Here is a 27,243-nt window from a genome sequence, read left to right on the forward strand (position 1 = left end):
CCTATAAACAAGCCTACCTACATCTGTTGCAATACTTGACAGTAGGGACCTGAAATGTTCCATAGTTCCCATTAACCCACTTAATCCCAAAATTTTTCTTGCAAAATAAGTGCATGCATTTTACATGCACTTTACATGCACTACACATAATATGTGCAATTGTAATAGGGGGGTTAAAACGGCAACAATTGTTGCCAGTGGGATTAAAAGGGTTACGAAGTGTATCTATCAATTTTTTCAGGCAAAGCTGAGGTGTTCAGATGATAGCCACTTCATGAACTGACATGGAATGACCTCAAACTTTTCCTTCTAATTCTCCAGCCCCCCCAGTGATTCTTCAGGGCCCAGAGACAGTGTCCCTCTCCCGGGGAAACACAGCCAGGTTTTTGTGTAACAGCTCTGGAGAACCTCCTCCGGTGTTGCACTGGTTGAAGAATGGCCAGCCTATAAAGTCATTCAGACGGGTAAAGACCCAAAGCCCCGGAGTCCTGCTAATTAACCAGCTGGCTCTGGAAGATGCAGGCTACTACCAGTGCATAGCAGAGAACTGGCTTGGCACAGCCTGTGCGACTGCCAGGCTGACGGTCATTGTGAGGGAAGGTCTGCCCAGCCCTCCTCGCCACCTTTCTGCTACACCATACTCCAGCACAACTGCCCTGCTCAGCTGGGAGAAACCTGAGTACAACTCCGATCAAATCATTGGCTACTCTGTGCACTGCCACAGCACTGCAGGTCTGTCTCTGTGTCATAAATCTGTGTATGGGAGGCCACATGGCAAGCATGCTTACATTTGATTTGAACGTTTTCATCTTTCAGGCTCTGATAACGGGGAATATGAATTTGCAATGAACAATGACACCACTGAATATCTCTTCAGAGAGCTTCTGCCCCATACGACCTACACATTCTTTGTGGTGGCTTACTCTCCCATGGGTGCTAGCAGCCCGTCTCTGCCTATCACTGTAGAGATGCTGGAGGATGGTGAGTAATCACACTGATATACAGATAAAATAGAGCTACAAAGGTAAAGTAAGAACAGCCTGAGTTGTTTCAGTCACTCAAAGAAGATATATTATAAGCTTGTCAACCTTGCAACTAGTCAGGACATTTAAGTGCTCATGAGTCATTACTATTAGTGGTATCACTGAAAAAGACGTAGTATGTGAACTCAATTGAGCATTTTCCTTTCAACTGTTATTTAAAGTGCAATTCAAATTTTCATACCATTGCCAGATAAATGCAGTACACATTTAAACATTAAAAAAAATGTTGTGATGCTTAAAGTTTGACAAAATATGAATTGGACAACTTGTGTTTTTCTTTTGTCCAGTAACCATGCACATCTATAGCATAGGTTTCTTATATGTGTCAGAAATCTCACTTTATTCTTTTTTTCCTTCTTGAAGTGCCAAGTGCTCCTCCTCAGCTGTATATAGCTAGCACTTCCCGCACAGACGTCAAGGTGAAGTGGCATCCATTGTCCTCAGAGCAGAGTCGTGGAGTTGTTACCCACTACCGCATTGAGTACAGCATTTTAGATCAGCGTAAGTGTCCTAACATAAGCTGCACAGAGAAAACAAGAAATACTAGCAGCTGACTCGTCGCACCTGTTGCCCAATAGCACTTTGGTTAATGTTCTTACATTTCTGTTGCTTTCTTGTTTGCCACTTTAATGACTTTTAATATAATACCTTTTTGTTTCTCAATACTTTTCATTTTCCACTGATTTATACATTAAAGTTTCTTTCAGTTGCATTTACTCAGTTCTTGAATGACAGTGTAAGTTGCCAAAACAAAATGCGAAAACCTTTGACGCTCCTCTTATTCTTTGTATGTTATTAATGTAAATTATTTTAGTGTGTAAGTTATTAAATGCAGAATAGTTCAAATAATTATCAAAGCAACTTAATAAGAGTAATGTTAATCATATTTATGAAAAATAGTAATCATCAAATATCTTTATCAGTCTTAAAAATCCTATAATAGTCAAACTCTATTCATGGCTCACATCATTGGTATGTGTTCCCACAGCGGACTCTGTGTTTTCCGTGGAGGTGGGGGGGAATGAGACACATTTTACACTGAGAGGGCTGCAACCCAGCCAGACTTACCTACTGAGAATAGCTGCTGGAACTGCCATTGGCTTTGGGGTTCCTTCCGAGTGGGTTCAGCACAAGACACCTCCCATTGATAGCGATGACAGCATGGGTAAGAAAGACATTAGATAATAGTTTGCTTAACAAACATAGTTTAAAGTGAAATGTTAAATATTTTCTACATGATTAAAATAAACTGAAATAAACTTCCCTAAAGTAAGGCAATAAACTGCATCTTTCTTCTTGAAGGCACAGTTCATCTTGAATTTCTTCTCTTACCAGTAGAACTCTTTATCCAGATTGTTCTGGTGCAATTTGAACTGGCTCACTATCAGTACAAAATGATGGTACAAAATGGTGTTAGCTAACACTGAAGCTTTGCAAAGGACGAGGCCATTAAATATTTATATCCTGTCATACTGTCACAAACACAAGCCTCTCATCACAGATAGATGCAAGCTTAATTCTGCACATTCTGACATCATTGGCATTGGTTTAGTTCACCACAAAACAATTCTTGCACAAAATTGCTCACAACAAGGTTGGGGGTTTTTTTTTTGGTTACCTGTTCATCATTTCATGAAAGAGCCGAGGCTGCTGAATTTTTCAAGCTGAGCAATTTAATTCCATTTTAATAGAGAGAGGACAGACATCTCAATACAGACAATAGCTCCAAAATCAAGTAAATCACACCTACATAATCTAGATCAATGATGGGAAATTAATTTTCCAATGGAGCTAAATAAGAAACTGGGACTGTATTGGAGAGCCGCACCAATAAGCCATCAACAACAGTCCCAGATAGATAATATTAGATGCCTAAAAAATAATATTGGACTGAAAAATCCCTCTGTAACATGTCTCACAACATTAACAACTCAAAGTAATTAGATCCATGCATGGGCACACCCTTCACTCTCCTTTCTCCTGGTTTTGGAACTCACATAACTTCACACTATACTTTAGAAAAACACAGAATAGATGAACTGCCTACTGTACTCATGGGATATCAGGTAGCAGCACTATAAGCATCTTATGAAATTATAGCTGTAGTGAAAGTCTGATGGTTCTTTTAAATAATACCTGTATCTGGAATTAATTCATTTTTTTTTTCATTTTTTTTTCAAGTGATCTTTGCTCCTAATGAGCTGAAAGTTAGAGCCAGTGTGAACACACTTAATGTCACATGGCAGCCCTCACCCAATCACACGTTGGTCTCTGGTTACAAGCTGTCCTGTCGAGAAGTCGAGGCTGAAGAGACGGCCAATGGGGAAAGGACAACACAGACACACACCATCAGGCTCCGTAAGAAGGCTAGATATCATCTCCTCACTGGGCTGGGTACGTTTTTGGAAGTGGCCTCTCCGTATATAATAATGTTTATTGTTTTATAATCTTCACTTTATCTGCAGTTAATTTGTTGAAGTGATGACCAGTTGGAAATTTTTCAGGTTTTTTTTTTTTTGGTACACTGACCACATTTCAAGGTTTTTAAGGATGTTTGATTCAAGGCAGATGACTGCTGGGTTTTTTATTTACCCCTGTCCTTGGCAGAAAAGTAAAATGAAAAGTAAAAAAAAACAAACAAATTCAACATTCCTTTGAAAAATATCATTCACGTTAGAGCATTTGGCTACAGGTACCACCACAAATGCCCATTGTTTTCAGCATGCAACATCCTTAGAGATGTCTAGTTGTGCATAATAGGAATATCATTGTGTCTCCTTCTGTTCCTGTATATTGGTATCAGGCCCTGACCGACAGTTTGAGGTGAGGCTATGGGCATTCAATAAACAGACAGACGGAGCAGCTGCAGTGTGGAAGGGAAAGACAGAAAAGCCTCATGCACGTAAGCTTTCTTTTTGAATCTGTACATGCACAAATAAATGAATGAATGCAACACATTTATGTCTTGACCTTCATAACCTCTATGGTGTGACCAAAAAGAAAACAAAAATTACACTTTCCAAGAATCAAAGAAAGTAAAGCTCACTTCCATGTTAAAGCACCAACAACGCCTGGGCCACCACCTCCATTGCCCCCGAGCAATATCCAAGCCACAGCCAACAGCTCTACTTCCATCTGGCTGCAATGGGAGAAACCGCGGTTCAACAATGTACACATCATCGACTACACAGTGCGTTGCAGCCCAGCAGGAACCACCAACGCATCCATGGTTTCCTATTACACCAGGTCAGAATACCAGGCTACACATGTGAAATTGAATGATGTTTGCAATATGTAAGAGATATTGAACCTGAATGACACAAATCCCGATAAAGTCACTTTCACTAAGCCTATTTAAAAGTGGCCTTAGTAACTATAAAAGGACTTTAATAAGACCTCTAATACTCAGATAAACTTCTTTAGAAATAATGTATAACCTCAAGAGATGTAATATTGTTGGAATGAAATTGGCCCTAAGAATTACAGATTCCTGTGTTTTTTTGTACACTCTTGGTATTTGAACTGATTAACCCACTCCCCTTGAAAACTGCTTTAAAAACACCTGTTTGCTTGCTTTCTTCTCTTAGAGCAACTTGGATTCATTTCTTAAAAGAAACTGTTTTCTATTCACTAGCAGACAGTGTATTTTCATTATCAGTCTTCAGAGTATATAATTAAATGTCATATTAAAAATAATATGACATTTAATTCTAAAAGTTCTTAGACATATTTCTACAAATTTTCGTCTATATTGACATGATAGCAGCACATCGTTGCTGCAGATTTGTCAGGTGAACATGTAAGATGAGAATCTCTCATTCTATCACACATCAAAGGTTGTCTGTTGGTAACTATGAAGGCCATTTGAGTACAACGAGCTTATGTTCAGGACCAGAATGATTTGAGCTTTGTGGCATGGCACGTTATCCTGCTGGAAGTAGCCATCGAAAGATGAGCACACTGAGGTCAATAATTGACAAACAGTATCTGCAACAATACTCGGGTAGACTATGAGATTGAAACCATTAGACCACCGCCAGGCTGAACTATCAACATTGTCAAACTATCTTTACTTTAGATTTTGACCCTACCATCTTCTCTTGCAGCAGAAATAAAAACTCATCACACCAGACAATAGATGTCCAATCTTCTATTGTCCAATTTTGGTGAGACTGTGCAAATTATATCCTCAGTTTCCTCTTCTTAGGCAGGAGTGACACCTGGTGTGGTCTTCTGCTGTTGTAGCCCATCAGCTCAAAACAGTCTAGATGTTCTCATCTGACCTCTGGCATCAGCAAGGCGTTTTCACACAAACAACTAGCCCTCAATGGATATTATGTCCTTTTCATTCTATTCTATGTAAACCACAGAGATGGCAGTTTCTGAAATACTCAGACCAGCCCTGTAGCACCATGCCAAATTGAAAGTCACTTAAATTTCTCCCCCCTTCTTATGCTCAGTTTGAACTTCAGCAGACTGACCATGCCTACATACCTAAATGCAATTTAGTTAGTACCATGCAACTAGCTGACTAGAAATTTGCATTAACCAGGAGTTGAAAAGGTTTACCTACTAAATGACCAGTGAGTGCAGTAAATAACTGATGAAGATGAATATTAATTAATGAATTAAATATGTTATAGCAGAATATTTAAATAACCCAGCAAAATTTAATTTAAGACAGCACATGTGTGTTTTTCCATGTGATTTCGACATAACCTATACTACTACCCATTCAGGACTCTCATCTTTGTATATTCCAGCTCTGCAGAAGAGATTTTGCTTGGGGCACTGAAACCCTTCACTCGCTATGAGCTGGCAGTGCAGTCTAATGGAGCGAATGTGGTAGGACCCTTTAGCGGCACTGTGGAAGAGTCCACTCTCACTGACCGTAAGTTTTCAGCTTCAACCTGGATATTTCAGAGTTGGTTTTCTGTATGCTGTTGATGAACAAAAAAACAAAAAACAAGCACTAAATCTACTGTAGATGGTTCTTGACACATATTTGGTTCAAGAACTCATATTAAATATGCACTTCAAGTGAATCCTCCAGCCATCAGGTCTTCATTCATGTATGTGAAGCAGAGAAATGAAATTTCTTCCATATTGTTTGCGGTCCACTTGAGTAAGTCACTTAACCTTAACATCTCATGAAGAACTACTCTGGGCCAAAATAAAAAATGTGCTTTTAAATGCATATCGATGTGTGGGATCCTGTTTCCTGCAGAAATAGAGAGCACATGACAAGGAAACTACAATATTTCTTTCTTTCTTTTAAGTGGGCAAATAAAAAAAGGAATTGTGTATATTTTAAGCCCTTCGTAATAAATTCATCTCAAAATAGAGTTATAAAATCTCCTTCCTACCCTTTAACAGGTGACAAACGAAGTTCACCCTCATTCATTTCTAAGGTTTTACACATGAGAGCAGAATTTAAAACAAAAATCTAGCCTTTTAAAATGATTTAAACACAACCTCAGATGAACAACACATGACATACTACATGATGTCAGCCAAAATGCAGAAGCAGTGTATGATAAACTAAGTACACTCCATGGTTCAGTACCGTTTAAAATCACCTTTAGCAACAATAAATTTAAGTAACTTGAAGTAATTATTTTCTGTTTAAACTAACCAGGAATTTTGGCCCACTCTTCTTTACACTGTTGCTTCAGTTCTTTAAGGTTTGTGAGAATATATTTATGCACGGCTTAAGGTCTTGCCACAGCATTTCAATCTGATTGAGGTCATGACTTTAACAGAAACTTGCTGCACCTTATTTTTTTGCAATCCTGTTGTAGATTTGCACATCGACCTGTGATGTCCCGTTTCAGCCAAGTTTTAGCTGGCAGACGGCCTAACATTTGACGAAACCTTTGTGAAGATATGCTCGGTTTGGTGTTCTATAGATATAATGGTGTGCATTATTTGTAGTGCATAAACAGAAATCTGTTCATATTTTTCTTTTACCCTTTTTGGGCATTATTTACTGTTTGCTACAGTCAACAAATATTCAGAATTACCTTTAAATAATAATAAGAAAATAACATAATGAAAACGTGCAAGATTTAACCTTTTGATTTAAACATATTCCAAAAGGCACTATCTTAGCAGGAAACTACTAAAACCCCTGCTTTTATACTTACACTTGCTGACTGATCATCAGTAGCAACCAGGTGCTGCTAATCAAGTGCGTTTGATTAGCAGCAAGGGTGCACCTCACACACTGCTTCTGCTAGCAAACCTATACAAACAAACATACATACCCTACGACAGGGGTCCCCAATCCCAGTCCACGAGGGCTGGTGTCCCTGCAGGTTTTAGATGTGTCCTTGATCCATCACAGCTGATTTACATGGATAAATTACCTTCTCATCATGTCTTCAGTTCTCCAGAGGCCTGGTAATGAACTAATCATGTGATTCAGGTGTGTTGACCCAGGGTGAGATCTAAAATCTGCAGGGACACTGGCCCTCGTGGACTGGGATTGGGGACCCCTGCCCTACGATCATTATTGTTTGATGCCGATGTGTCATATTGTGCCATACTATTATATATTATGACATTCCATTTAGTGTTTAATTGAGCCTTCAAATGTACAAATATGTACGATTGCAGGATTTGTTTAAAATATTTGTATATAACATGTCCTAGGGAAGGCTTATGCAAAGTTTCATCAAGACTGATCCACCTATCTTGGAGGAGATGGGGAACATACAAACATACATGCATATATGCTTCGATCATTATAGCATAATGATGATATTGCCTTGGTGTATTATGTTACGTGTTGTTGTTCATCTTTCAGGTCATGTTTAAATAATTTTAGAACCTGCTAAGGACCAGGTGTTTTTTTTTTCTGTGTCCTGATAAACAAAACCACAGAACTGACAAATAGTGCACTTTTTTTCATATGACTGTAACAACACACCCCTTTATAAAAGTTGAACTTTTTGTTGGATTAACTTATGATTATTATGCCAGTTTTATTAAATTGTGTCAATGTTCTTCTCCAGCTAGCAAGGTAATTGTATGCAGTTCATCCTCAGATGGTGCAGCTTATGGGTATGAAGGTGTGCGTTTGTGGATGCAAGTGAGTGTGTGCTCATTCATGTAAAAATCAGCATGTTGGCTGGCTAGTGGTTTGCAAACATAGAAATAAGCAGGTGGTGATAATGACTGACAGCTCTAATAAAACACCCAAGTGTAGTAGTAGCTCTCACTCTGGCCAACAACTTCTCTCCCAGATGTGAGTGATAAGTGCTGAGTGGGCCACTGTTAATAATAACATTGACACCAGTAACCCCATCATGCTCTCCACTACTGTGTGTGATCACCTGGGCCCCTTGTTCTTTCTCCTATTGCCCTGCACGTCCCTCTCTCCTGTACCCAGGTGGTAGGGACATGAGGACACAGATGGTTGTCACACAAATATCAAATCCCTCACAATGACAATATACATTCTCCAGCTGTGAGGCCTCATTTCGGGGCTCTAATTACTGACCTGACCCTCCCTTCCCCTTCAGGGCCTTCCACACCTCCCGAGGAGCTGCAGCTGACTACGCTGGACTCCTCGTCGGTGCTGGTGAGCTGGCACCCTCCACTGGAGCCTAATGGTATCATCATCAGCTACTGGATTTTGTACAGTGGCAACCTCAGTGAGCCAGAGCATTTATGGAAGAACGTCTCCCAGGATGGTGGGTGTTTCTTTTCACGACACATAAACAGCATTAAATGTATATTTTATTTTTATATTTACAGTAATATTTGCTCTCTCTATGATACACATTATTTTGCCTATTTTAAGATTTGTTTTCTCTCTCACAGGGAGTATTACCAGTGTAGAGGTCCAGGGTTTGGCCAGTGGCACTCGATATTTTTTTAAGGTGGGGGCATCTACTGAGGTGGGGCCAGGGCCTTACTCACCTATAAAGGAAGTTCATACAAGCCATCAAGGTATGTGTCAAGCAGAGGTTAAATAAAACTGCAGTTTTGCAGACCATGAAAATTCATTATTTTCATTGCACTGTTACTGTAAAAGATTTAATGTCGTTTTATATAGTCCTGTGGGAAAGCAGAAGTTCTGGGCGTTTCTGTGGGTGTTTTTCATTGTCGCATACCGGTTTCCTCTGTTTTGTTTTCTAATCTTTCTCGCTGTGTTACAAGCACACATACACTCTTAATGATAGTCTCACACTGCCTGTATATGCACGTAGTCCTTCTAATTAAAGTAAGTAATTTGTCTCAGCTGGCAGAGAAAGACTAGCTTTCCATAAGCTTGTTATTTCTCTTCTCCTAGTCTGCATCTTAAATATATTAAAATGTCAGATATCAAAGGGTGGCTTCATCAGTGACCCCAGGGTTAATTTTCAATTACTGCTTTGTGTACATAACAGAATTTGCTATGAAAGTAATTTCTTTGCTCTCATGTCAATTTGTGATTAGGCTTGCAGTCTCACTACATACTTTTTAATTCCATCAGTCAGCGTTTTAGCTTTCGTAATTATTAAATGCCCTGCTTTTCTTTAAACACAGAGCCATTAACTTCCCCAAGAACTATTAAGGATTAAAGCAGGAGTTAGGAGTTATGCTGAGGACATGCTATCTGGAATATTTTTATCAGTGCAAGAAGCAGCAAAATGCTTTTTTGTTTAGTTTTTTCTTTTCAGGCAACTGTCCTAATAAAAAAGGTAGAGTAACAGGGTTTTTTTTTTTGTTCATATGGGCTTTAATAGTGTTTGCAGATAGCAGTGGAAGTGGGACTCAGGTAGCTAGTCGGCTGGGAAAGAGAGCTACTGCCATCTGTTTCCTCTCCTCTTCTAATCTAAACTGCCGAAAACACGCAGCATAAATTCATTTTAATGAAGGTCTGCTCTTAAATGTTGCCCATCGCTTTGCTGCTATAAGCTTGACTTACCTGAAGAAATCAATGCATTTTAGCAGGCCTTATATAACAGACCTGCACAAGTTTTACAAATAATAGTATTTTTAAGACTGGCTTTTTTGTACAATTCATGAATCTCAGGTACCAGATCAAATATCAAAAGTTATAGTCAGTATATCTGGAAGGGCAAAAAAGCCCTGTTGTTTATACTAATAGATTTTTTTCTTTTTCCATGTTATCTCAATTTTTAACAGAGCTGGACATCCATGCAGTGACAGGCATTATAGTGGGTGTGTGCCTAGGACTGATATGCATCCTCCTTTGCATGTGTTTCAGCTTTCGTAACAGCAAATCCAGGTATGATTACTCTAGAGTTTTAGCACTCATACGGTGGCTTACTTGTTTTACTGCTTATGAACAAAAGGACACGTAAAATAGAATGTATCTGCGTGTTAATGTTTGCTCTAAATAGGGAGTTATCTGGGGCTCTGGACTCTACAGCTGTGATACCTCAGTATAAGAGAGGAGGCTGCCCCATTCCCTCCAACATACCAGAGTGCAGCAACAGCTATGAGTTGGAGACATTGATGCCGGCAGGTAGCCAAGAGTCTGGTCAACCGCCAGCAGAGGCCCCAGAAGAGCAGAGTCTGATGGCAAGTGCTAATCCATTGAATGGGGAAGGTGATGCCCCTGCACCTGAACCCAAGGTCTACATTTTCAAGGGGAAAGTTTATTTTTAGATGGCCATTGGATATTTTCTCTCTATGTGTTGTATATATAGAAACTTTCCCCTTTTTTCATTTTTTTTCTTTATAACTCTCACATTTTGTTGAGGGAAAATACTGATTCTGGTGTTTCAACTATGTTGTTCATTTTATAGGCTGCCTGGAACGGCTCTGTAAGCCATAACTGGGCCAACAGAATCACAAGATACAAAGACACCCTAATAGAAGATTCTCCAACACTCGTGAATGGAGCTCTCAACATGCTAATCACTAATAATGGCATGGTAATTTGTTGAACAAAATATGACTTTCGTTGTCTATATTAGGCAACAACTGTTCTCTCAAAGACTTTCTCCAACTGTATTTCTAATTGACAGTTTAGTAAACCCAGCCGCACATCACATGTTGCTAAGTCTTTCACACTTACAGTTTAATATGCTACTGTCCTTGTTTCACCCTATTAAACTTTTAAATCAACGAATAATACATTTCAGAATGAGGTTAAAAAAATTTGTGACGGGTGATTGATTTTACCACTTGAAATCATTATTTTCACTGCCAGATGCTATCATAAACATCAGGCTAATTAAGCTAAATTTAGCTGCGACAATTGACTTTTTAATGCATTCCGTCTCTAAATGAGGACTTTAATGTGCATTGGATGGCTTTAAACAGTAGATATTGTTTTTATAAAGTAAAATATTGTTTTCAAAGACTATGTCCCAAGTTGCACATCACCAGTTAAAGGGCAGCATATTCACCTCTTTGAGCTATAAAAAAGAGGGGAAAAAAAATATTTTTTGCATTTAATCTCAGCGCTAGTTAATTCCAACATTAATAATTTGTTTATTAAATGTAGTCAGTTAAGTACTTGGTTTTTAGCTGATGAAGCTAGTTAGCCAGGTATGCTAAGAAAAGTAACATCTTACATTAGCACAGGCATTGTGGGTAAATGAACAAATGAGGAACTGTCAGAGAATTTATTTGTTCAGGGTGATAAACTAATAAAAAGAAAATCTCATGTAACAGTGACACTGTTTCATTGCAGGAAGAAGATAATTTGAGTACATCCATGTGCAGTAACCAGGTTGAGGCAGAAGTCATTGTTCATTCTGAGCTTTTGGACACAGGGAGGGAGAAAGAAGAGGAGGGCTATGAAAACACGGATTCTAACACCACCTTGGGACCCTCATTGTCAGAGGAAAAGTATTCCTCTTTGAGCCAGCCGAGTTCGCAAGAAGAAGAGGAACATCTAGAAAAACTGTCACTATCCCAAAGCTCCTCAAATCTTCCCTCAGTAAAGCTGGTGGCTACTTACAATGGGGAAATTGAAGATACAGGACACCAGCTGACTGCAGACACAGCACCACATCAGGAAATGGGTCTAACCAATGGTTTCCATTCTCCTAAGATTGTGCTGAGGTCGGAGCGTCTGGAAAATGGGGACTCTAGACACTGTCCATCTGCAGCAGGGAAAGCCATCTCTCCTGGCCTGTCCCCTTCCCCCTTTGTCAGCACCGGACTTGTCCACTCTACCTCAGCAGCACACAGTTATCTGTGCCCATAGCCTCTGCATGCAGGGCATCAACCCCATATGGATTTTCTTTTATGTACCCAGGAAAAAAAAACCCAAGGATTATTTTTATGCACCTCATTATTAGCTTTCTTTCTCTTCCTTGCAAAGTTTTATAGGTACTTTGAATCCATTGTTTCATACTTGTGTATATAGAGTAAACATATACGGTATATTTTTAGTGGTAGAGTACTGTATATGGGTATGCATTCTCTATCATTGCAACCACAGTTTCCTCTGGGTCTTTCCTATCCATAGGAAGGAAAAAGATTTAACCAAGCAGACGGACATGAATTGGAGAAGGCATTTCTCACTGTGTCGTAAATGGCTCTGTTCCACTCAGGAATGAGAAAAGGCCAGGAATTTTCCGTGAGTGAGTGCTTGGACAGGTTATCATCACTGATGAATGGATTGGAAGCACAGGGTCTCCCTGGGTTTGGTAGTGTGGATGCTACTTCAGTGTGGCACTTAGGAATAAGCCTTAAAGAGTATCTTCACACTCTGCAAGTGCAGAACACCTGTGCCTCTCTCCAGCCACCTGCTGTCTCAGGGTCCACAGCCACACACACACACACACACACACACACACACACACACACACACACACACACACACACACACACACACACACACACACATACAAACACACAGAAAGCTAAAAACCTCGCTAATTCCTCGATATTGCATGTAAAATTCAAACAGTCATGTGTAAACACACATTAAATACATTTCATGACTGGAATGTGGGGGTCTCAGGTGCCTAATTATTCTAGGTGCATTTATAACCTCTGTATATTTCTAAATATTACACTGAGTCCAAGTACAAAAAATGTCAATTGGAAACATATGAAGTATACAGATGTGGAACGTGAAGTATTCTTTTCCAAAATGCCATATATCCCTGTGGTGTGATTTTGTAATCCAGGGACAATTGAAAAGTAAAACATGTTTTCTTTTGGTTTTTATATGTCATTTATGGAATTATAGTATTTAGATGTTTATTTTGGTATTGGTTTGTGTTGATGGGAGTACTAGAGGAGGTGTTACAACTGTACATCTGTAGACCACTCTCCTTTCTTTAGCTCCTAAATGGGGATGCACCATTGTCCCTACTATTGTCAAGATACTGTGCCATTGTGTCAAGATACTTTTTTCCCCCTCTGTAAACGTATTTTTAATATGAAATACTTGCCACAATCCAAAGTATATAGTGTATTTGACTTGATTCTGCCTGACTCAAAATGTCCACAATTCTTTGCATTGATTTTGACAGACTTCAACAAGATCAGCTAGAAAGGAAGGAAAAAATATACAGTGCTTAACAAATTTATTAGTCAGCCAAAAGTGTGGTTTATGCCATTGCTGAACCTGACTAACAGTACTGATACCTACCCAAATCTTTTTTTTTTCTGTAACGGTCAGTATGTACAATCTCTAATTGAAATCATATTTCTTATGTTAAATTATAAATATTGTTGTTAGCCATGAATTTTCAAATTTACTATTATACAAAAAAAGCTGAAGAATAGTAAAGCCAAATTACAGTTATCTAGCCTTCATGAACACAAAAAAATAGTTTTAGTGGTTGGATGTTACAATATGCTTTATAAATTTCTGATTTCTCAGAGATGTTCAGTGTGCTGGTCGACATTTGGGCATAAAAATACAAAAATTATATATTTAGTTTTCAATGTGTATTTAACAGACTTCTAAAATATTTCTGTTTTCTTGTTTTTATGACAGGTCATCTAATAAATTTGTTCAGCACTATATGTGATCCATTTTTTAATGTTTTTTTTTTTTTTATCTTTGAAATTGTTCCTTATATATTCAATCAGTCATTTTCAAAATTAAAACGTTCATATTACAAGCAGTGATTCAGCGTCGGTTCAAGGAGGGTAGAGACTGGTGCATCCCTACTTCTTATCAACAGCACTACCTCATTTATTTTCAGGACGGTTTCCAGTGTGATTTAAGTAGTTTTATGTAACTAGCACCTTTTGAGATCTTATTCTTAACTTGTCTGATTTTACAGCATTTAATATTTGAAGGAATAATCATCCTGCAGTGACTGTATGTGTTATGTCAAACTGGAAATTATGTCTCTTTAGTGCATTGCAGCTTCCTCTCAGATTTCTAATAGATTGTGTCTGTCAGTGTAAAGTTACCCTTTCCTGCAACATTGCTGTACTGAAAAAGAAATACATAACCCTATGGCTTTGATGTGATGCATCTGAAACTCGTCCACCCAGTGGCATGTGGTTTCAGAACTATACTTCCAGTCAAAGTAGAACCAAATATAGGAACGTTCTACCAGTTTCTGTAATCCGGTCAGTCAATCCAATGTTAGGGTTTTTATTGGGTTCTAATGATAAACAAAATGTTGGAATATGACTTTTTTGAATTCAAGTTGCCCTAAATATAAGGTAAAATTGTGAAAATACTTGAAGAAGGCTATAAATTTTTTTTTTCTTGCCTGCTTCAGGTCACTAATGTATAATAAGAGTTCTGTCCTGGATACTTAGTGCATGATGACAAGGACGTGCGACACTCATTACTCATTAGAGTAATTCATAGCTACAGATGGCTCAAGTCTTTGCATCACTTATACAACTTACATTTTCAAAAGGCTTTATCAGGTGCTTCACTTCAAAAAGAGAGTTTTTAAAATGATAATACTGTTCTGGGGGACTTTTTTTTCTTTTTTTTTTTCTGTAGATTCAACTCTAAAACAATAGCAGGTCCGCAGAGCTTGTGAGCAGTAATAATAATGTCATCTATCTCAAAATATAATCTTAGCATTGAGTCAATCCCTGTTTATGATGTCTCATCTTCTCTCAGGTCGTGTTTCTAGCAGTGATAATGGAGCTCAAATACTTCAGCAGCAGAAATGGAAATTGTTGTTTGTTGACATTAATGAAAAAAGCTCAGTGTGTTCAGTGTTCCCGCTAAAAATGCTTTCCTTGCCAAAATTTCTCAACAAAATTTTTTGCCTTGACCTTTATCTACCCAACATCAAAGTATGACTGCCATTTATTTATTTATTTTTCACATACAATAGCAGTCATTTACAGACAGAAATGAATGTGTGGAAACCCTGTGTGAAACATTGATTGGAAATTCATTAAGAAAGAAAGTGATATTCGTTGCATCTGGATGATTCACTGCCAGTTACAGAAATTATTATTACACATCTTCAAAATGCCACCATAAAAATGTCTGGCACTCAGTTTAATGTTTGTCTAACCCACTTAAGTGGTCCATAGAAGGCAAATCAACCAAATGCTCACATGGTAAAAAATTGCTGCTGCACTATTGTGCACATAAGTCTAAACTGGTAAGCATGTTTTACATGTGACCATTTTTAAACAGTGATTTCAAAGCAGGTTTCCTTTTGCTAGTAAAGTAGCATACCTGCTATGATATACAATTTAAATGTTTAGTGAACAATGCAGCCACAGCTTTCTGACTCGTGCTTTAAGATTTGCCTTTTATAAAAGTTAAAGCAAAGCACCGACTTTTTTTTTTTTAAATTTTACACGCGATATTCACTGTTACTGTTCTCTACTTAGCGCCTACTCTAAGTAGGTATCCTTAAAAGGCATGTTTGTCCTGAGTACTGGCAGAAACATTCTCAAAAGCATTCCAGTTTGATATCTTCAACATACCTCTCTCAGTCCAAGTCAGCCATGATGAGCCATGCTCAGAAAAGAAGTACTAATTCACTCATAATGTGCAACTTCTGTTTGGATAAGCTTTGTGTTTGGATGGAAATCACTGAATCAAGGCAATGTTAGAAAATCACAGTGAAAATGTACAATGACAAAAAAAATACTTTTAAATCTTATGAGCAAAGATTTAATGAAGTTGTCTCACAACTATCATTTTCATTTTCAAAACACTGCACTGAACATAGGTGCTGTTCTTTCAGACTCTATTGTCACTGCACATAAAGTGTAAACATAGAGATGGTATATTCTCTATACCAATGCACCATTTTTTGTCATGGACAATTTAAAACAATTGAAAATTAGTTAGTTTGTGCTTGGGAGTTAATCAAGTAAAGACACCATCACATCCATCATGAAAGAATTAAATTTCATGATGTTGCAGTTGCCAAAATCTAATGTAAAATCTTAGGTAGACATAGTTTAATGCTTCCGCCCCCCCAACTGATATTTCACTTCTATCAGGTTGTTTCACTTATGTATTAAGTCTTGATGCAGTAGTGAATTATTATGGTGTGTGGAGGTGACAGAGGATATGGAATGGCGATTAGCATAACCCTGCCTGCAGCGTAAATGATGTATACTCTCCTAATAGGAGCTCTGTTAACACTATTAACCACTCTTTTGAATATATGTATAAAACCTTGCTTTCTTTGTACACCTTTTTGTTGGCTAGAACAATCACATTTCTAGAGAAAAATGACTCATTCTCTGATTTTGTAGAGAAGATAATTACTTTGATAATTATGTTGATTTCGTCTTCTTTTTGTAAGGGTTAATTAAAACACTATACCTCATGTTGGTAACTTCATTTGATTCTGATCAGTCTCTTGATACTGCACATTTTGTAAACAAGTAGAACATTAAAGGTAAGAATACTGTTGTTTTGTTAGCCAAGTGTTTTCACAGAGGATGGGACTGGTGTTTCATTTTACCTCAGTGTGAGTTTTTACTCATTATAGTGACTTGGATTGTCTAGTCCTGCACTGAGGAGTTCAACACATGAGAGGAGGGATTAAAGGAAACCATTCAAATGTTGTTTATTATTTGGCAATATGAGTAATTACCAAGATTTTCTAAAAGTTTAAAGGCAAAAATCATAAAAAAGGAAAAAAATGTCTAAATCTGCTAAACTGTAAAGTATTTTTTTTCCTAGGGAGAAGGGCTAAAGAGAACCCCTCCTGAGGCAGGTTATACCTCTCAGTGCAGACAGATTTCTATAGAAATAAAAGTCTCTTCTCAACTCAGGTGTCCCATCTCTTCATAAAAGGATCATGCCTGCATATTCAGATACGTGTCATGTGTTGTCAAACAAAGCCTCATTTTGTCTTTTTGGGAATTAAATCAAGGAAAATTTTATGCACAGACGATACATTGTTTTGTACAAATCACTCAGTGCATTTCTATCTCTAGCTTTTCTTTGTACGTTCTGGTGCTTTGTGGTGAGCTGCTTTGTCCAGTGATGTCACAATGTTGTACTTTTTTTGTGGTACATTATCTCTAGTTTTGTGTGTACCCACCCAGTTCTGCCTCTTTTAATATGTATGCACAGACTATAGTCATGTGCCACCAGCGATGCTCTGCAGCTACTCAGACACCTTTGTAATCATTGCGTGCCGAGCAAAATGTCATTAATCGCATATGCTAATGTAGAAGCAAATTGTAGGAGCACTTAATAGATTAGCATTTCATCTTTGGCCACGAGCACATCTGGTCTGTCATCTTTACATTTCTAGAAGTGCAATTTTCTTAGTGTGTAAAACAAGAGATGGATTACTCAGTGTTAGTCATGGTGATGCTGGCCATGTGATAGATGCATTGCTATTTCAAAGGAATCAGTCACAGAATAGGTATTACTTGTGGTTTGTAGAAATATTTCCGCTGTGTTACCATATGTGAAAATGTCGAAACTCACAGCAACTGTGAGCACTTCTCTTCTGTAAATAAACATTTAAAAAATACATATATAAACAACACTCGGTGTGATTCTGTGTCTATGCCAAATTGTGTATGCATAAGGATTTTTTTCCTATAACTTTTGTCAGTCAATTTCACTCTGTCTGATTTCTATTTCTGGCATTTGCATTCTGTAAAATGACTTTTAAGAAATTAGGGAAGCTCGCTGCATGTAAGCATGTGTTACACTCAGAGGTTAAAATTAATCCTATCTCCTAATGTTTGAGAGATGTAAAAAAAATAAGCTCAGCAGATGACTATGTGAATAATGATGTAGCTAATTAACAATACTAAAATGTCTGCTCAGAACAAATGCATTAAAAAAACATCTACTTTTTTATACTAGGTACAGTAGTACATGTATAACAGCAAAAGAAATCTGAAAGCAACACTTTCAAAGCTACTGCTACTGCCAATTTGTTTAGCTGACAGGACATATACTTTTTTTTTAAAGTCCACCCCCTAAAGAGTTTTAACATTCAATAATTATGAGGTGCCATAATAGAGTGGATTTTTTAAAAAAAATCTTGACATGAAGCAGGCAGCCCACCTGTAATTCTTTATGCTAATCTATCAAGAAACCTTTTGGATTTAGCTTAGTATTTAAATGCACAGTATGCAGTTTGTATTGTTTAAGGATCTTCAATTAAACTAAGACATGCAAGACAATGCGATTCCAAATTTTAATGAAAAACATACAATTGACATAATGTAACACATTAAAATGGAGTTAAACTTATAGACATATGTCTGTCATGTTGTGTGCTGTGGCAGGCAGAATGTAGGACTCAAACACTGGACTCAGAGGATTAACTTAAAGCAACTGCCTTTATTGCTGGGAGAACTTTCCACAAAATAAACTCACAAAAACAAACCAAAACCTTGAACATGGAAACTAGAATTAAACTAGACTCAAGAAACTAAGAAACATGAACTAGAATGAATCTAGAACACTAAGGGGACAAAACACAGCACGGAGAGGGTACGAAACGACAGGGGAAAGACTGAGGACTAAGATACACAGGTAGGATCACGAGAGGATGGGGAACAGGAGGAAACACAGCTGGGACTAATCAGAAATAATGAGACGAGGGAAAGTAAAACTAGATACACGGATGCAGGACAAGGACCATCAAAATAAAACAGGAAACACACAGACCGAAACTCAGACTCAGGACACCCAAGCTTAACACAGTAACTGGGGAGACATAGGGAACATAGTGACAAGGGTGACTAGACATGAAACATGGGATACAGTAAAAGCATAGAGTAGACAGAGACTAAACACAGGCTAAGATAACTACTAAGGGAGGAAAGACTACAATCACTAAGAACTAAAGAAAACCAAAACTATGAACAACAATAATCAAAAAATATAATTACAGAGTCAGAAACACAAATACTGTTTGTCTAGCACATCCCACAGATGCTCGATTGGATTGACTGAGATCTAGTCAATTTGGAGGCCAAGTCAGTCAGAATACCGATTCCATGAACCATGTCCAAGTAAGACCCACATGGATGTTTTCCCAGGAGAACATGGCCTGTAGCATCACACTGCCTCTGTCAGCTTGCCTTCTTGGCTAATTGAAGGCTGGGTAGTCCTGATCCACAACGATCCCCAGAAGGGACAAGTCCCATCCAACCAATCATCTCCCTTGGCACCACATGGAAGGTCCTGTTAGGCATCATAGCGGCTAAGATGAACAGGCACAAAGCTCAGTCCATCCCACAAATGAACAGTCAAAAATGCCACTGGGGAAACACACCAGCTACTGGTAGACTAAGGTAGTCCCACCACCTGGATTGACTACAAGACAGCCTATAGCTCAATACCTCACACATGGATCCTGGAATGCTTAAAACTATACAAGTGTGGACTGAATTCAGGAAGTCACCATCAAGTGTGGGATGTTTTCTTTCCACCCAGAGTGATTTTTATACTGAGAGTGAATTTTAAGGTATTCACTCTCAGTACATAGAGAAGTGTCATCAACCAAAACCAGCTTATGACCTATGCTCCACTTAGATCAAGTAAAACAACAAATGGCATTATCTATTGTAATATTTACAATATAAAATGTAACTATTGTCACCCATTTGTTTTTAGACTTTGTATCACTGAGTTTGTCGTACAGGCTGCCACCTCCTTTTTTCATCTATTTTTTGGCAGACATTTGGGCAAAAGGGTATATCTGGAGAGACATTGGCTCATACAAGCATCACTTAACTTACTTTGATAGTACGATGCATTTATTATTCACTGTAATATTAAGGTGGGTGATAACTATTTCTAGTGAAAATTAGGCTCTGAACAAAATCGAATTACCGGAGAAGCAGAGCTGACTATGGTAGTACAAATTAATGCGATAAAATGGCACACACCTGTGAGTCATTTGGAAACTTATTTGATGATTTGAAAGTGCAGCACTGTTATCCATCAGTACATGAGTAACAGTGCTGAAAAATACAAGGATCTCGCTATTGCCTGAGCCTAATTAAAGAAAAACCCATTATATATATAAAAACATTTCTCTGAATCTATAGTTTACAAAGTGACAATTGGTCTCATAAATTAATATTGTTAATAAATTTAAGCCAGATTAGAACCAGATCAATTGCCCCACCCCATCACAGACTCAGGGATTTGTATTGTTCTGATTTAAAGTTGCAATTTTTAGATTAGCCACTGGAGGGCAGTGTGGTCATTCCTGATAGTTCTTGAAAAGCAGTAAAGTGTGTGCCACTCCCATCACCATGGACTGCTGCCTGAGCTGTGACTTCATACCTGGTTTGTCTATTTATACATGCTATATATAATGTAAACATTATTGTGTGTTCCTACTGTTTGATTTTATCTTTATACACGTAGAAGAAGAAAAGGAAAAGAAGAAAAAATGGTCTTGGATACTGTACAAAAATGTAGATAACCAAAGGTGGAGTAACTCTGTGTCTCTACATTTGCACATCTATCTGTGTGGATGGATAATGAGAGTGTGTTTGTGTGTGTGTGCACAGCAGAGAAAGAGTTAAACGATAAAAAGGCAAAGATGGAGGTGATAGAGATAATAGGGTGAGATGAGGGCACGAGAGTTAAGACAGGAGCACTGAGGCAACATCACATGGCAGAATCCCCTGAAGAGTTAGATAAAAGCCTTCACTTAGTGACAGAGGGGTCTGGTCTCACTATCTCTCCAGCCACTCATCACTGCTAATCAGAGGGCTGGGCTCTTTTGCAGAGGTCTGAAAGGTGGGAAGGTTCGAATAAACATAGAGACACATATGAACACAATAGATCACACTGCCATGTGTATAGGCAAACATACGTGGATGCATTTTCATTCTATGTTGTACTTATCAATGCAGCGTAATGTGTATTGTTAGTATCTATATTGTGTTTCTGTCCTCCAGCAGTGGCATAGTCTCCAGGCTACTTCAGCATACCTCATATCAGGCAAGTCGAGCGCAGAGAGCCAGGTGAGGGCTTTACTAACGAGGTAAAGCTCAGTGCCTTTGGGGAAATACCAGTGTGAAGTTCTTGAATCAGCCCATTCATTCTGCCTCTTCTTGCCCATGCTACTGTTCTACTACAAGTTCTAAGACTACTACACTGTATTTCAGCACCACTCCAGCTCAGTTCACCTCTAAATTGTGTGGGCTCTGCCAGTTCAAAGTATACAACAGAAGGCATCCTGGGTTGGCAAGCATTTGCAAAGTAATCTTTTTGTTTGCAGACACTGGGAACACAAGAAAAACAGCTTCAGACACCAAGACCATAACACAAACTACAAAATACCTTTTTCTAAGAAAAAAATACCAAATGTTTATTTATTTATTACATGTCATTTCAGCTATGATAACAAATCAGCTGTTTTTATTGTGTTGTTAATAGCTCTGTCAATTGAATAACTACCAGTAGCATCTAGTCAGTACAGGCACTCACTGGACTCTTTGTAGGTACACTTCTTCACCTGCTTGTTAACACAACTATTTAATCACACAGTAGCAACTCAGTACATTTAAGCATGTAGACATGTTCAAGATAACCTATTGAAGTTCAAACAAAGCATCATAGTGAGGAAAAAAAGGTGCTTTAAGTGAATTTGAATGTGGCATAGTTGGGCATGGTTAGTGTCGGATGAGGTGGTCTGGGTATTTTAGAAACTGCGGACCAACTGGGATTTTCTTGCACAACAATCAAGCGGAGAATGGTCTGAAAAAGCAAAAAGATGCAGTTAGTGGCAGTTCTTTGGAAAAAAAATACTGTGTTACACAAAAATGTAATGTGATTTCAGTAACATATTATTGTAATCATCCAGCACTGAAACTGTACATAAGAATTAACACTACTTGCAGACAGGACATTTTCTCAATGTGAGCCATCCTGAGAGGATATCACCTGCCAATCAAATATTCCCCTAACTAAACAGAGGATGAGGAGAAAGAGAATGAAGAATGATGAAGTGGAAGATTTCTGAATGAAGTCAGGGAGGGGTGAATATAAGAGGACGAGAGCAACATAGATTATTTGGACTACATATATCTGAAATGATAGTCAGTCCTGTACGTTTTGCAGTAAGCTTTAAAAGACACTATAAAGTAGCTGTCAAAGGTAACTCCACAGGGCATGTTATAACCAAAGAAGACGTGGTGAGCTATCAGTAATAGGTATGGACTGTTTTGCCCCAGGTACTTCTGTTTTTGCGTTCTATGTGCCACTATCCATTCACTGTTGGCTGCCCACAGCTGGACCCCAAGGAAGAACCGTTATAAAAAGCAGTGTATGCCAATTTTCTACACTACAAGCAGAGGCAAGATTGTATACTCTCCTTTCAAGTTTAGAAAAGAGAGCACATCCTTGACTTTCTTCTAAGACAAGTGATAAGACTGGGTGGAAAAGTTTTAACACTCTGTGAAAATGTATCAGTAAAAAGTGACAGTGCTGGGTTATGGTTCAGTTATTTTTGTTATTTGCTTCTCTTTCGCTTTTACCAGCCTTATGCTTATTTTCCCATCCTGCTTACATTCCAAACCATGCACTTCCACAGCCTTGTAGGAAAGTTCCTTACATAAGCCTGTCACACTGGATTTAAAATAGCCAAGCTATAGGTGAGAGCCAAACACAGTGAGGAAAACCTCCAGCTTTGGGAGGTGCATGCAGATTAAAACCTGCATTCTGCCTGCCAGTGAGAGCTTGCTGAGAGCAGTGCTGGCTCCTGGCCATCAGTAATCTGACAAGGGTTTTACTCGCCCTTACATTATATCCAACCCTGACCCGATGTCAAAGCTGCAGGAATTCAAATCTCTGCATAGATTACAGCAGATCTGATGGGGTTATATAAAGACACACAGTCCTTAAATGTGACTTCTTCTCACAGTGTTTATGACTGATAACAATAAAATGTTAGGTATTTCAACTATCTTCTTATCAGTAAAAGAGAAAGCCAATTTCATGTGGCTAACTCTATATAAAAACATTTTTTGACTTGAATGCAAACCTAAATATTTTCTTTTATATCTATGACTAAGGCACTGGAACACAGGGAGAATATGCTGAAAATGCTCACATTCCCCCCCCAAAAAAACAACAACAACAAAAAAAAACCCAAAGAAAAAAGTCACAAAGCTGTTCCTCAGATAAAAAATACAATTTATGTGGAAGCAGTGCATGTTGGGATAAAAACTTAATTGCTAAATAATCACAATAAAAACAGTCACATTCTGATTTAAATTCTGAGTCTTAAAACCAAAATTATATATTTTGGTTACTTCTTAACATTTATACCTTTGATCATGATTAAATCAATCATTAATTACCAACATGACATTTTTAGCTCAACGCAGTTTGGAGTAGCATGCACAGCCCTGCCATAAAAACAAAGACATGGAAATGACTGATTGTTTGTGCAGAAGTCTTTAAAGCTGGGTGCTGATTGTGGCAGCATTTGGTAGTGCAGCCTTGTTGGGCCCATTGCAGAAGACTTATTTCCACATCAGTGAATGGTACAGGCTAACTCTCAGTGGGCTGGGTGACCCACTTTTACAGCTCTCCAAGTACGTGTAAGCGTTGTGTACTGCAAATCACATAGCACTCGGCCGTTATCTAGATTCACTCACTCTTGTAGCAAAAGGCGAGTTCGATAGCTGGCAGGCCCACCATTAACGTCACAACCCAGAGAGCATCAGAAACACCATTAAAAATAATTTCCTCTACATCTTACATGGACTGTCACGCAGTCCAACCATCACAGCCCTAGTGAAGAAACTTTCTTAGGAACAGATGTGGCTGAACTACTTTGCTATATTTAAATCACAATTATAACATAACATAACATAACATAACATAACATAAGAAATGTCTTCCTCTGCTTCACTTCAAGACTTGCAGCTAAATTTCCTCTCCTTGCTTCTAGGCAATTATAAATGTGAGACTATGTCACAGAATAAGACCTAATTATTGCTACTGTTGCTATGCAACACTAAGAATAAGTGAGATCAGGGGTGATGCCTTAATATGCAATGTTGAACTTTTGAACCTTTGTGATTGAATATGATAATAGTATGGACTCTAAGCACTCTAAGTACGGTACAAAAAAGGAAGAGTACTTTGTGTGTTTTTGTTGATTATTGATAACAAATAATTTCTTCCTTTGTTGGTTCTGGCAACTATGCCAGAAGCCTCATCAGAACTGAAAGTTACACAACAGTTTGATACAACAAATGTAAAAGTGGTAGTGGTATGAAACTAACTGAGAATTGTATAATGCTGCTGGCACTGGTACCAACTACCAAATGTCTAGTATAACAACATCCACAAGCCATGTACAGTATAATCAGGATACCCCGACCCAGTGACACTTTTAGCATTGCATCTTGAAACAGTCTGCAGTTGAAACAAACACAAAGTCAGACACTGACTTTTAATCCTTGTGACAGAGATGACACTGTAGGGATCACTGATATCTCGTTTAACTTTATTTTTAAAAATAAAATCAGATTTTGCAATGAAATCCTAGAAATATTGAAATCCTAGAGTCCCAAATGCGTACCTTTTCATCTAGATGACCAGAGCTGCTGTCTGTGACATGCCGTAGTCAGAAAGTCTTGGAAGGTGTCTCAGGAAAACTGTTACACACAAAGTTTGTAGGTTTTGGAACTAATGCAGTAGGTGCACTCATATGAAAAGATCAGCCCCAAGCTGACTATCACGCTCAGCATCATTCACAATATGGAACCTCTGGGTCATGATGCTGTAGAACACGTTGCAGAGCCAAATATTTTCTCACATATCTATTGACTCTCAAAGTGAAAGGTTACTGCTAATCTTAGTAAATGAACAGGGCCAGGTCCTCTCTTGTCCAGAGATTTACAGATGTGGGTAAAAGGAGAGATGCACTGCAGATGATGATCTGCATGTAGGAAGATAAAATCCATCATCAGACAGTTTTTCTAATCTAATCTAATATATAGGAGTTTGCTAAACCAAAAAAGACTAAATATAATATATTGGATTTTAGGGATGGGTATTGATAAGATTTTCATGATTCCAATTCCATTTTCGATTCTGTTTAACGATTCGATTCTTTATCGATTCGCTTATCAATTCTTTTTAAAAAGGAGAACACTAAGGTCGATTAGCTTAGAACTTTGTTTTATATCTTCTCTTTGAACGAGATTTCAAAGAGAAGATGTAAACATTTTTTAGGAGTAACATGGCCTTACAAACCCAACAGTGAGATCTTAAGAGATCCACAGCCTATGGCTCTTCAATGTGGTGTCACAGGGTCCCCAGGAAAAAAAAAATGTAAATGTAAAATAAAAAAATAAATATTCTTTTGTAGCAATAACAAAGTATAACATAAATTATTCAGTAGCAATTACACAAGAATATCCAGTAATGTCCCTGCCTACAATTAAACACATTCACTTACTGAAAATCGGGGGCATCTTCTGTGGCAAATGGGTGCAAGCCTTTTACTACAAACTTAGTCACTGCTCGGTGACATTCGTCTATCCTGGCCTGAAAGGAGACGCTACCGGTAGACTGCAGCGAGAACTGCCAGCATCTGAAGCAGACTCTGTCTGTCTCTCTCATCATGGTCACCTAAATGCACAGTAACGGCAGGTTTTGTAATGAGGCAGATCGAGCTAACATAATATGCACTGTTAGTTGATTATTTACCTGCAGCATTAACGGGAGAGGACGTGCAGACGTTACCGCTGCTGCTGGGTTGAGATTCACGAGTCCGGAGCGGAATTAAAAACACAACATTCATTTAAGGTTATCGCGCGTTTTGTGAGCAAATGCTTTTGCATATTCGTAGTGTTTCCTCCCTTAAATGAAATATCTACTTTGCAAGTATTGCAAGTTGCCCTGTTGTCATCCGTTCTCGTAAAGTATAAACAAACTTTTGAGCGTTTGAGCCGCTTACGTGCCGTGTTTCCTGCCGGGTAAATGATGCTCCGCAACGTGGTGACGTCATTCGGGGCGACTGGAATCGATAACGGAATCGTTTGCAAAAATGGCAAACGATTCCAAGGAATTGAAACAGTGGGAACCGGTTCTCAACAAGAACCGGGTTTCAATACCCATCCCTATTGGATTTACATGCCCATGCTACAGTATTATCTGACATGCTATCTGTTGGCAGACTGATGTACTTTATCAAACTGTTAGACCAAAATGGATTTACATTTAGATGCCAAGTCAACCATCTATAAAAAAGTGTAATACTACATTGAGACACCATCCATCCCTTTAAGTATATAATGAACAATTTGTATGTAAGATTCTATTTAATCAAATATTACACTCATATGGTATAACTTTTATTACGGTCGCATATTTTACATGTATTTTGGTTTACCTATATATTTCAATAACGTGCACTTGACCAAACACATTAAATTAGAGAATAGAAAAAACATCATTCTGTAAGTTCTTCTAAATAAAATGGCTTAAAATCCCATTGCCTTGAGTACATTTAAGTAGCTTATGTGACATTCAACTTTTGATATAGACCCTAAATACAGTAAACCTGACTTTATACATTAATGTGTCACTACATATTTTAATATACTACAAACCTGCAAAACTCACAATTTGGAGCTATCAAAAATACTAAACTAAAAATGTGAAAATTTGTCATTTTCAAATTGAAATTATGTTTTTACAAGGTGCATAAGCAAATTTCTAATGACAACACATACATTTAATTGATTGACTCAAACTGTGGTCTTTGCTGTAAGTGGTCTAAATACATGCCATGTTAAGGAACACACACACACACACACACACATAAAAAAAATTGAATAAAGTTCATGTCCAGAAAGT

At 38.1% G+C, this 27,243-nt stretch overlaps 1 protein-coding gene and 1 long non-coding RNA gene across 3 annotated transcripts in view; one reads left to right on the plus strand and one right to left on the minus strand.

Moving 5' to 3' along the window:
- Positions 1-12,857, plus strand: part of igdcc4 (immunoglobulin superfamily, DCC subclass, member 4) — a 50,491-nt gene extending 37,634 nt beyond the window's left edge. Inside the window, exons 7-20 of the mRNA XM_006779822.3 lie at positions 322-732; positions 817-981; positions 1,407-1,544; positions 2,032-2,208; positions 3,225-3,437; positions 3,847-3,945; positions 4,103-4,289; positions 5,807-5,934; positions 8,570-8,740; positions 8,871-8,999; positions 10,182-10,284; positions 10,400-10,580; positions 10,808-10,936; positions 11,701-12,857. Coding sequence (XP_006779885.2) covers positions 322-732; positions 817-981; positions 1,407-1,544; positions 2,032-2,208; positions 3,225-3,437; positions 3,847-3,945; positions 4,103-4,289; positions 5,807-5,934; positions 8,570-8,740; positions 8,871-8,999; positions 10,182-10,284; positions 10,400-10,580; positions 10,808-10,936; positions 11,701-12,219 — 2,750 coding nt within the window. The 3' untranslated portion in view covers positions 12,220-12,857. The remainder of the gene's footprint in view (positions 1-321; positions 733-816; positions 982-1,406; positions 1,545-2,031; positions 2,209-3,224; positions 3,438-3,846; positions 3,946-4,102; positions 4,290-5,806; positions 5,935-8,569; positions 8,741-8,870; positions 9,000-10,181; positions 10,285-10,399; positions 10,581-10,807; positions 10,937-11,700) is intronic.
- Positions 12,858-21,706: 8,849 nt separating this feature from the next.
- LOC148106299 (uncharacterized) lies at positions 21,707-26,389 on the minus strand. 2 transcript variants are annotated; one of them, XR_015719315.1, is made up of 4 exons: positions 26,092-26,389; positions 25,841-26,013; positions 24,959-25,034; positions 21,707-22,122 (listed from the first exon to the last, which is right to left on the minus strand). It is a non-coding gene; the product is annotated as an uncharacterized LOC148106299 (long non-coding RNA). The 2 variants fall into 2 exon arrangements; XR_015719314.1 differs by lacking the exon at positions 24,959-25,034.
- Positions 26,390-27,243: the final 854 nt, after the last annotated feature.

This window comes from Neolamprologus brichardi, chromosome 1 (assembly GCF_056152115.1).
Source record: "Neolamprologus brichardi isolate AB-2024 chromosome 1, ASM5615211v1, whole genome shotgun sequence".
In the NCBI taxonomy this organism is placed as follows: domain Eukaryota; kingdom Metazoa; phylum Chordata; class Actinopteri; order Cichliformes; family Cichlidae; genus Neolamprologus; species Neolamprologus brichardi.